This window comes from Mustela nigripes, chromosome 16, assembly GCF_022355385.1.
Source record: "Mustela nigripes isolate SB6536 chromosome 16, MUSNIG.SB6536, whole genome shotgun sequence".
Taxonomy (NCBI): domain Eukaryota; kingdom Metazoa; phylum Chordata; class Mammalia; order Carnivora; family Mustelidae; genus Mustela; species Mustela nigripes.
The window spans coordinates 20,129,576-20,139,764 of NC_081572.1; the positions used below are offsets into that span (position 1 = coordinate 20,129,576).

At 51.2% G+C, this 10,189-nt stretch overlaps 1 protein-coding gene across 1 annotated transcript; it reads left to right on the forward strand.

The window, feature by feature from the left end:
- The first annotated feature begins 858 nt into the window (after positions 1–858).
- On the forward strand, positions 859–9,703 carry NT5C3B (5'-nucleotidase, cytosolic IIIB). Its single transcript, XM_059378708.1, has 9 exons — positions 859–958; positions 1,203–1,301; positions 1,897–1,966; positions 2,053–2,099; positions 4,530–4,615; positions 5,183–5,272; positions 7,187–7,349; positions 8,146–8,346; positions 9,195–9,703. The coding sequence occupies exons 1-9, from the start codon at positions 947–949 to the stop codon at positions 9,327–9,329; spliced, it is 903 nt and encodes a 300-aa protein (XP_059234691.1). The 5' UTR covers positions 859–946; the 3' UTR covers positions 9,330–9,703.
- Positions 9,704–10,189: the final 486 nt, after the last annotated feature.

Consider the following 10,189-nt stretch of genomic DNA (forward strand, 5'->3'; position numbering starts at 1 on the left):
CCGCAGTGAGATCACTCTCAGGATTGTGGCCTCAGGTTCTGGAACTCTCTCCTGTCTCTGTCCTCCTTCCTTCCCCCCTCCCCCACCATTCAGGCTGAAGATCACCCACACCTTCCAAGCCCTTGAATCTGGAGTAGGACTGTGACCACCAACGCCATATAAGAGTTTTTATCCATTCTAGCTCCTGTTGCCCACTTCAGATGCCCAGTTCTGTATCTGTGTAGCATCATCTAGACCTTCTTCCACTGCTGGGCACTTGGCTCCCCAGACACTGAATTCAACGAAAACCAAGTCAGAGGAGGCAGAAGGAAGGGAAGCTGATAGAGCTCACGCTGGCCGAGCTGTCCAGGGCCTTCCTGCCCTGCGGTCTTGTGTTAGTCGCTCATTGTCTTCTGTGATGAGAAGTGGGCCCAGTTAAGCCCCTTCTGAATGTTTTCCATACCCCCTCCCTTCCTGCGGCTTTTGTGTTTTGCAAAATTTGCGTCTGGAAATGACCCCTCTGGCCAGTACTTTTTTTTTTTTTTAAAGAATTTATTTATTTATTTGACAGCGATCACAAGTAGGCAGGGAGGCAGGCAGAGAGAGAGAGGGAAGCAGGCTCCCTGCTGAGCAGAGAGCCCGACGCGGGACTCGATCCCAGGACCCTGGGATCATGACCTGAGCCGAAGGCAGTGGCTTAACCCACTGAGCCACCCAGGCGCCCCAAGCCAGTACTTTTGCTGTCGACGGTGGCACCCGGTAACCCCAACTCTTGGGACCCTCACCCTGCTCGACACAGAGCCAGCACTCAGGGTCTTGCCCAGCGCGGGCGCCGCCCTCTCCTGGCCCCGCCCGCCAGCGGGTCCCCCGCCCGCTGTTCCCCGGCCTCCTTGCGGCGGGCGACGCCTGCGCAGTGCGGGCGCGGGGAGGTCGTTGTCCCGGCGCCGTCGTCCCGGCCGCGAGCGCCATGGCGGAGGAGGTGAGGCGGGAGGAAGCGTCCGACGTGGGGCGGGCTCCGATCCCCGGGGCGCTCCGAGGCTCCCAGCTGGCCGCCTGGGCCCCGCCGCGCCACCTCGGCCAGTAGGCGCCCGGGTCTGGCCCGGAGCCCCCCTGTGCGCCTCGCGCGCCCCGGCCCTGCCTCGCAGGGCTGCGGAGCCGGCGCCGGGCTCCCCCTGGGCCCAGCGCGGTGCCGGGGTCAGCGCTTCTCTCGGGTCTCGGGACAGGTGAGCACCCTGATGAAGGCCACGGTCCTGATGCGGCAGCCCGGGCGGGTGCAGGAGATCGTGGGCGCCCTCCGCAGAGGCGGGGGAGACCGCTTGCAGGTACGGCAGGGGCGACGTGGGGCGGCTGGGGAGGTGACCGGCCCAAGGGGCCTGCCCGCGCTGCCGCGGACGCTGCTGGCCCTGAGCCCCTACAAATGGCCAGCGGCCGGAGGGCGAACCGGTTGCTCCACCTGATTGCCCTGGGTTAGAGTCCACCTGCCGGAAAACCGACATTTCAAATTTGTCGGTCATGACCAGCGTCTGCTTCCTCTTACTAGGTAGAAGGCACCCAGCACCAGGCCTTGTTTCCACACTAGCCGGGTCAGCGGGCTCCGCAGGAAGTTGCAGATGTGATGGGTCACCTTGGGAGGGACCCAAGGCAATGAGATGGCAAGGCTAAGAGTCAGAGAGGGTCTTGATTCTTCAGTCCCCACCCTGCCAGCGACCTCCAAGAGTCTGGGCGTCCTCAGGCATAGCAGGCTGCTACTAACTAGGATTAGTTCTCCCTCCCCGCTCCCAACCCCTTCCTAACTCCTGCAGGGCTTTGCCTACTGGCTGGATACTGAGCTGGTTTGCCTTTCATAATCTTCCCCTGCCCGGGCAGGGCCACACCATAAGGCATCTGTATGGATAGCATCTCTTTTTTGCATTTTAGGTCATCTCTGATTTTGACATGACCTTGAGCAGGTTTGCATATAATGGAAAGCGATGCCCTTCTTCTTACAGTAAGTCACATACTAGCTTGCTTTTTGGGGCTTGACAAGATGGTGGCTTCTGAGTGGCAAATGAAAGGAGTTTTGTGTGTTTGCAGACATTCTGGATAACAGCAAGATCATCAGTGAGGAGTGCCAAAATGAGGTGGGTTACAGCCCCTTCTTTGTTCAGAGATGGCTGTCATGTTCTACTTGAGATAGTTCTCGGTCAGGACCAAAGATTCCAGGGTAGAGACCTTGGAAGATTAATATTTTTAAAAAATTGTTCTTATGTTCAGGTGGACCTAGTCTCATAGACTGGGGCAGTGTTTCCTTTTTGTTCAAGACATGTGACGATTGGTGGTTAGCATATGGATGTTATGCATTCTGCGAGTTATAGAGTTTACAAGAGACTTCAACATTTGCTGTTTAACCCTCCAGCAACTCCAAAGGGTGGATAGAACCACTATTATCTCCATTTAACAGATGAGAAAACAGGCTTGAAGAGGATAAGCAACTCCTTCAAGGGTCATACAGGCAAGACACAGAGAGCTTGGTTTTCCCATAGATCTAATACTGTCCCAAACTCTTTTCACTACATTATGCTGTTTCTTTAATAATATAATTGGGGTAGGGGGGCACCTGGGTGGTTCAGTGGGTTGAGCATCTGACTCTTGGTTTTGGCTCAGGGTGGTGGGATCTGGGATTAAGCCTGCTGAGCAGGGAGTTTGCTTGAGATTCTTTCCGTCTCCCTCTGACACTCCCCCTGTGCACCCCCCCACCTCTCTCTCTCTAAAATAGATAAGTCTTTTAAAAAATATATAATTTTTTTGGCAAGGTAACAAGAAAGACTTCTGAATTAATGTCACTATATGATAACGCCCACTTCCATGAGATGCATACAAATATTATATATAAATCATGCAGCCTTGGAGTTCATTTTACTTTGTTCCACATTCTGGCCTCTTTGCCAGAGGAGAACCCTGCTGGCTGTACATTTCTCTGTAGTTTGCTGAGCTCTTTCTGCTGAAGAGCTGTATCATTTAGTTTCACTTCGTTATGAAATTCACTAAATTACATTTTAAGCGGTCTGTCAACCGCTTAAAATGTAATTTTAATTTGCTGCTGTAATGGGCAGCAAATTATAGATGCACCTTATATTTCTAAAACCCATCTTTCTGGAGATGCACTTTTAGCTTAACGTAAATTCTGGCTCCAGACCTAGTCAGTTGCTTTAGGTAAGTCACTTTTTTAGTGGTCCCTCACATACATGTCTTATCAGCTTCCAGAAAGCTGCACCCACAAGTAAGACAACAGGTTGGGTGCCTGCTTTAGGATAACAAAATGAAGGCAAACTAAGATTCTGGGCGTTGATGAGCTCCCGAAAAAAATCATAAAGCAAAGTTTATGCATGAAGCCCTTTTTCTTTTTTAAAAAAATATATTCTGTTGAATTCTCTTACGCTTTTTAGAAAAATATTCTCACACTCCCCCCAAAACGCACACATTGAGAATCTCAATACATTTTAGGAGTTTTCTCCCTTTGTCAGTGTGTGCTCTTTGCCTTTAACTCTCTTTTGGACCCATGGTCAGGGACTCCACATTGATCTCATAATATTCTGAGACTGGGCATATGTTAAAGTTAAAATTCTTTTGCCCGACCAGTTCCCGTTTTTATTGGGTGCTGTTACTGACTGGCCTGTGTGACTCGTGGTCCCAGATGCGGTCTCCCCAGACATGGAAGGAGATCTTAATAAGAGAAGGTGCACACAGGAGCCGGTGAACTGATTGTCCTGATGTTGGTTCTGTGATCGTTATCCACCGACATGCTGGCTCCCAAACCCACTTCCGTGATTTTTCTACTTCCACTTTCATGATTTTTGCCATATCTGTTAGAGTGGCCAGTAATACATATTTTACTTAAAGTTGGGTCACTATTAAAAATCTGAATGTGGGGAGTCTGGGTGAGCATTTTGCCTTCGGCTCAGGTCATGGTCCCAGGATCCTGGGATCGAGCCCCGAAGAGGGCTCCCTGCTCAGTGGGGAGTCTGCTTCTCCCTCTCCCTCTCCCTGCTGCTCCCCCTGCTTGTGCTCTCTCTGTCCCTCTCTGTCAAATAAATAAAACCTTTTAAAAAAATCTGAGTGCAATTAGAAAAGAAACAATCTTTGTGAGAGCATGAATTTGATGCGCTAGTTTTTTTTTTCTTAATATGCATTAAAAGGAATCCAAAACTACTAAAATGATAAGTGTGTATCCATGTGCCTCCTAAAGTGACTTTGCCTACCCCCTGAGAATCTGGACCCCATTTGGGGAAATATAGCTTTAATCCCTTCTTACCGGTTAAGCCCTGTCGACTGAGCTAGAGAATAACAACAAAATCTAGTAACTTCTCACCTGAGAGCAAAAGGTCTTTGTGGATTCTTAGACCTCACCCTCTGAGGGTGCAGATGTAGGGCTGACCAGCTCGGCAGGTCCGTCGCTCCCTAACACAGAGTTGCCTCTTCTAGGTGATTATTTCCTCACACTCAGCTGTGGGCCTTCGCTGGGGAAAACTTGATGTGGGCTAACGGCTTTTCTCTTCATTTGGATGTCCCAGCTCAAAGCACTCCTTCACCACTATTACCCAATTGAGATCGACCCGCACCGGACCATCAAAGAGAAGTTACCTCACATGGTGGAATGGTGAGTGACGGTGGTTTTGAACCGCTCCTGGCCCCCATGATGGATGGGTCCGGGAGAGGAGTATGTTTTTCCTTAGCTTGAATGAGGTGGCAGGCCCCCTTACCTTACTGAATTGCCCTGGCCCCCTATTAGAACCAACCGTCCAGCCCCAGAGGGGCTACTTGTGGCTGCTGCTGGAGTGGGGTTCCACTGAGAATCCTTGGAAGGAGGGAGAAGCCCCTGGGTTTGGGGGACTGCACGCTGCAGGGAGATAACTTTCCTATAGGAACCAACCTAGCCTATAGGGGACAGAGCCCTGGTTCTCCAGAACATGGGGTCACCAAGGGAGGGATTGAGGAGGGCTTGGACTTCAGCGGTTAGCCCATCCAGTTCTTGTTCCTGTGGCTGTGGTTCGGCTTCCTCACCCTCTTCCTTTTAAGGCCAGCCGGAGTCCTTCAGGAAGTGGCTTGGTAGAAAAGGATGAGGCCTCCATTAATCTTTCCAGAGGGGACTTGGCCCTAAAAAGGGAAAGGATACTTTCCTACTTAGTGATTGGAATTTGGGCTTTTTTGGGGCGTCTGCTTCTAGGTGGACCAAAGCACACGATCTCCTTTGCCAACAGAAGATTCAGAAGGCTCAGATTGCCCAGGTGGTTAAAGAGTCCAATGCAATGCTTAGGTAAGTGGCTTGCTCCGGGAAACATTGGAAACTGGCTTGCTCCCAAAAAGAGGCTGGGAAGGACTGGAGGGGAGTTAGTTGCTAGGGGAATAAGAAGAGACAGACACCATAAGTGGCTGATGTGAAGAAGGCCTTGCTTTTCCTCTCTGAATACAGCTAAAGGATTTCTCAACTGTGAGTGCTTCCTAGGAAGCTGTCTGCTACTAGTGGAGGTAATAGGAATATGACCAAGGCTTCATCTCCTGGAACAAACAGTGTCTAGCTCATTTTCTCCAGTGGTGAAAAGACTTTGGGGTCACCATGATGCCTGGTGTTCTGGATTAAACCAGACATGGGAGTTGACTGGCCTAGGACCCTCGATCATCAGCGGCATTCCTAGTGCTACTCTCTCTGCTGCCATGTTCTTTCTTTCTTCTTCTTTTTTTTTTTAAATTAACATATAATGTGTTATTTGTTTCAGGGATACAGGTCTGCGATTCATCAGTCTTACACAATACACAGTGCTCACCACAACACAGCCCCTCCCCAGTGTCCATCACCCAGCCACCCCATCCCCCCACCTCCCTCTCCTCCAGCAACTCTCAGTTTGTTTCCTGAGGTTAAGAGTCTCTATGGTTTGTCTCCCTCTGTGGTTTCATCTTGTTTTATTTTTTTCCTTTCTTCCCCTATGATCCTCTGCCTTGTTTCTTAAATTCCGTATATGAGTGAGATCATATGATAATTATCTTTCTCTGATAGACTTATTTCGCTTTGCATAATACCCTCTAGTTCCATACATGTCATTGCGAATGGCAAGATTTTATTCTTTTTGATGACTGAGTAGTATTCCTGGGTGTGTGTGTGTCTGTGTATCTGTGTGTCTGTGTGTATACACAAGCCCCGCCTTGGGCTTCCAGCTCGGAGGGGAATCTGCTGCTCCTTCTCCCTCTGTCCCTTCCTCCGCTCATGCGCATGCTCTCTCTCTCAAATAAATAAAATCTTTAAAAAATAAAATAATAAAATGTTTCTAAAAAGAAAAATTTAGAGGCACCTGTGTGGCTCAGTCAGTTAAGCGTCTGACTCTTGATTTCGACTCAGGTCATGATCTCAGGATCCTGGGATGGAGCCCCATGTCGGGCTATGTGCTCAGTGGGGAGCCTGCTTAAGACTCTTTCTCCCTCTCCCTTCCCTCCACACTCTCTCTTAAATAAATATATATATTTTTAAGATTTTATTTATTTGACAGACAGAGATCACAAGTAGGCAGAGGGGCAGACAGAAAAGAGGAAGCACACTCCCCGCTGAGCAGAGAGCCCAACGCGGGGCTCGATCCCAGAACCCTAGGATCATGACCTGAGCCGAAGGCAGAGGCTTTAACCCACTGAGCCACCCAGGTGCCCCAAATAAATAATTTTTTAAAGATAGTATTAAAAATACTTTTCTTTCCCAAGATTTTATTTATTTGGTGGACAGAGAGAGATCATAAGTAAGCATTGAGACAGGCAGTGGGGCAGGAAGCAGGCTCCCCACTGAGCAGAGAGCCCAGTGTGGGGCCCGATCTCAGGACCCTGATATCATGACCTGAGCCAAAGGCAGAGGCTTAACCCATTGAGCCACCCAGGCACCAGAATAAAAATACTTGAAAAAAAATCTTTTATTTATTCATTTGAGAGAGACAGACAGGGCACAAACGGGGAAGGGCAGCGGGAGAGGGAGAAGCAGACTCCCCACCGAGCTGGGAGCCTGACGTGGGGCTCGATTTCAGGACCTGGAGATCATGACCCGAGCAGAAGGCAGACACTCAACCATCTGAGCCACACAGGCGCCCCAAATAAATCTTTGAAAATGAAAAATTTAAAAATACATCACCAAAGTAGGAAGTAAAGACGAGGAGCAGAGGCAGTGCCATTGCAGAGTCCATGTGTCTCTTTTCAGGGAGGGATACAAGACGTTCTTCAACACCCTCTACCAGAACAACATTCCCCTTTTCATCTTCTCCGCGGGCATTGGTGACATCCTGGAGGAGATTATCCGGCAGATGAAGGTGTTCCACCCCAACATCCACATCGTGTCTAACTACATGGACTTTGACGAAGACGTGAGCCTGACCTCCTTTAGGCTGGGAGGGTGGAGGGGTGGGAACCGCCAGCACCCCTCCCCGGCAGCAGCTGAACCCCTGAACCCTGACTTGGGGAGGAAAGGGAGGGAACTCTTGCTGGCTGTATGCCCTCAGGCCTTTACTTGTTTCTTCATGCACACTAAAGACACTTACCTCTGAAGGACTCGCCCTTTGGTGTTTGACAGCTCACTGGGGTACCTAATTTAGGGTTCAGCCAGGCCCCATGTCAGTGTCCCAGGCCATCCTGGGTACTCCAGGGCTTAGACTTTGACTTGTTTTCCTGGAGCCAGACCGAGGCTCTGACTTCTTCCCCTCATACCAACTGCTGGGCCGCTGCTCCATTCACCTGGGGCGAGGCTGTGCCCACCATCAAGGGCAAACACACATGTGGCCTGAACAGTGCCCGTGTCATGGCTTCCCGCTCCCACCAGAGTGGCTGATCGGTCATGTCTAAGGGTCCTTGTGAGTTTTTAAATCAGGGGTTACACACTTTTTGTTGTAAAAGGCCTGTTAGTACCTACTTTAGATTTTGTGGGATGATGGGCTCTGATCTGTCACAACTACTCAACTCTGCTGTGGCCAAAAAAAAAAAAAAAAAAATGTGGCCACAGTGCTTGCTTCTGGCTACAGGACCTAGTTGGCAGGCCCTGAGTTTGGACTACAAGGATGTTCTGGCATTTCTCTGGCTGTCGGGATTCTCTTTCCTCTGTGACAGAGACCGCGGAGAACGGGCTCTAGAGGGTCCCTGCAGCCCTTTTGTCTCTCGCTTGCTTAGGGTTTCCTCCAGGGATTTAAGGGCCAGCTCATACACACATACAACAAGAACAGCTCCGTTTGTGAGAACTCCGGCTACTTCCAGCAGCTTCAGGGCAAAACCAACATCCTCCTGCTGGGAGACTCCATGGGGGACCTCACGATGGCTGATGGGGTGCCAGGTGTGGAGAACATTCTCAAGATTGGCTTCTTAAATGACAAGGTAGGTGTGGGACCAGGGCTTCCCAGCTCAGTGGCATGCTTCTGTTTCGATGCCTGTTAAATGCCTGGCGAACACCTCTATGTGCCAGTCAAGGTCAAGTCGTAGATGCACTGAGGTGTGGCACGAACTATATTCTCATGGGAAAACCGCGATGACAGCTGTCGGGCACATGGCACGACAGCGGAGTTCAGAGACACTATTGGGTGCTCACCACGTACCTGGCATATTGACCCACTTAGTCCTTACGGCAGCCTTCTGAGATAGTGACTCTTATGCCTCGTTTTACAAATGGGGAAACTGAGTCAAGGAGGTTCATCTACCGGTGGTAGATAGTGTAGGAAGTGGGGGGCTGATTACAATCCTAAATCATAGCTTTAAGGCATGACTGAGGTGGGAGATGTCAGTATTCAGGAGGTGGGTTTATAAGTCAGAGAAGGAAAACACAAGAACAGACCAGGGGCCAACCAGAGGCGGGGGGGATCACCATCAGCATGAAGGGGCTCAGTATGGTGTCAAGTTAGACCACCAGTTCGCGCATCCCCCTTCCACAGCCAGCCAGCATGTGCCGAAGACCTCTAGAATGCTTGACCCGTGTGAAAATTCAGTCCAGATGGATTAGAAATCACATCTGGTTTTTAAATTTTAATCCCAGTCCTGTCCTTCTGTCACTGACCCGAGGGTTAATCGTGGCGCCCTGTGCCCGTTGCCGTCCAGAGGGCAGGTCTCTGTCCCGGAGCTGTTCTTGGGGAGCTGCAGCTCGAATGCCCTCCGCCCCTTGCCCCGGGTGCCTGAGAGGCAGAGGCAGAAGGCAGGGCGTTCTGGGGACTCTCTGTCCCTCCCCCGGGCAGGTGGAAGAGCGGCGGGAGCGCTACATGGACTCCTACGACATTGTGTTGGAGAAGGACGAGACGCTGGATGTGGTCAACGGGCTGCTGCAGCACATCCTGCACCGCGGGGACTGGAGAGAGACACAGGGCTCCTGAGAGCCAGCAGGCGGCTGGGGGGCCAGCACCACGGGCTGGAGAGCAGGGAGCCTCACTGGGAGGTGGCCCTGTGGGAGCGCTGCTGCTTGCTGCATGTCCCTGTGCGTGCGGAGTCTGGGATGCAGCTGCTGAGCCTGGGCCTCTCCTCCTCCTTCCCCAGTGTCCTCTGTGGTGTTCTCGGAGGTGGGGCTGGTGGGGGGGCCCCTGCCGGGGGGCAGGGGTCAGCCAGGTGAAAGCGGGACCCACAGGGTGTTAGTGCCCTAGGGACCATCTAATCCAGGGGTTCTTTCTCCCCCAATTTTTTAAACACGGGAAGATGTTCTTCAAAGAAATCTAATGTGTGAAACAGATCAAAATAAAAAAAGGAGAAAACAGCTGTTCTGATTTGGGGGTGCAGGGCTGGCTGGCTTAGTTGGTGGGGCATGTGACTCTTGATCTCAGGGTTATGGGTTTGGGCCCTACATGGGGTGTACAGACTACTTAGAAAATAAAATCTTAAAAAAAATAAAACCAAACACCCAAGTTCACTCACGAGACCCTCTGACCCCAGACCCTCCCCTAATGTGTCTGGGGACCAAGGTGAGTAGGCAGGTCTGGAAGGTGTGTTTCCAAACCCTGACCTGGGATGGTTTCACATGATGCTGAGGTATCCGTTAAAGGTGGAGTTGAAGGGGTCCGTCGGGCCTGGCCAGCCTGGTGTGCAGAGCTCCTTGATGGATCTCCAAACGGATCCGTTTGGAGATTTTCTCTTGTGCCCTGGGCTCCTGCCCTGTCTTCTCTTCCTTATGTGGGCCCAGGGCCATGGAGATGGGTGCCTTCGGGGTGGGGAGGGTCCTGCAGTGGGACCTGAAGGGAGAAGC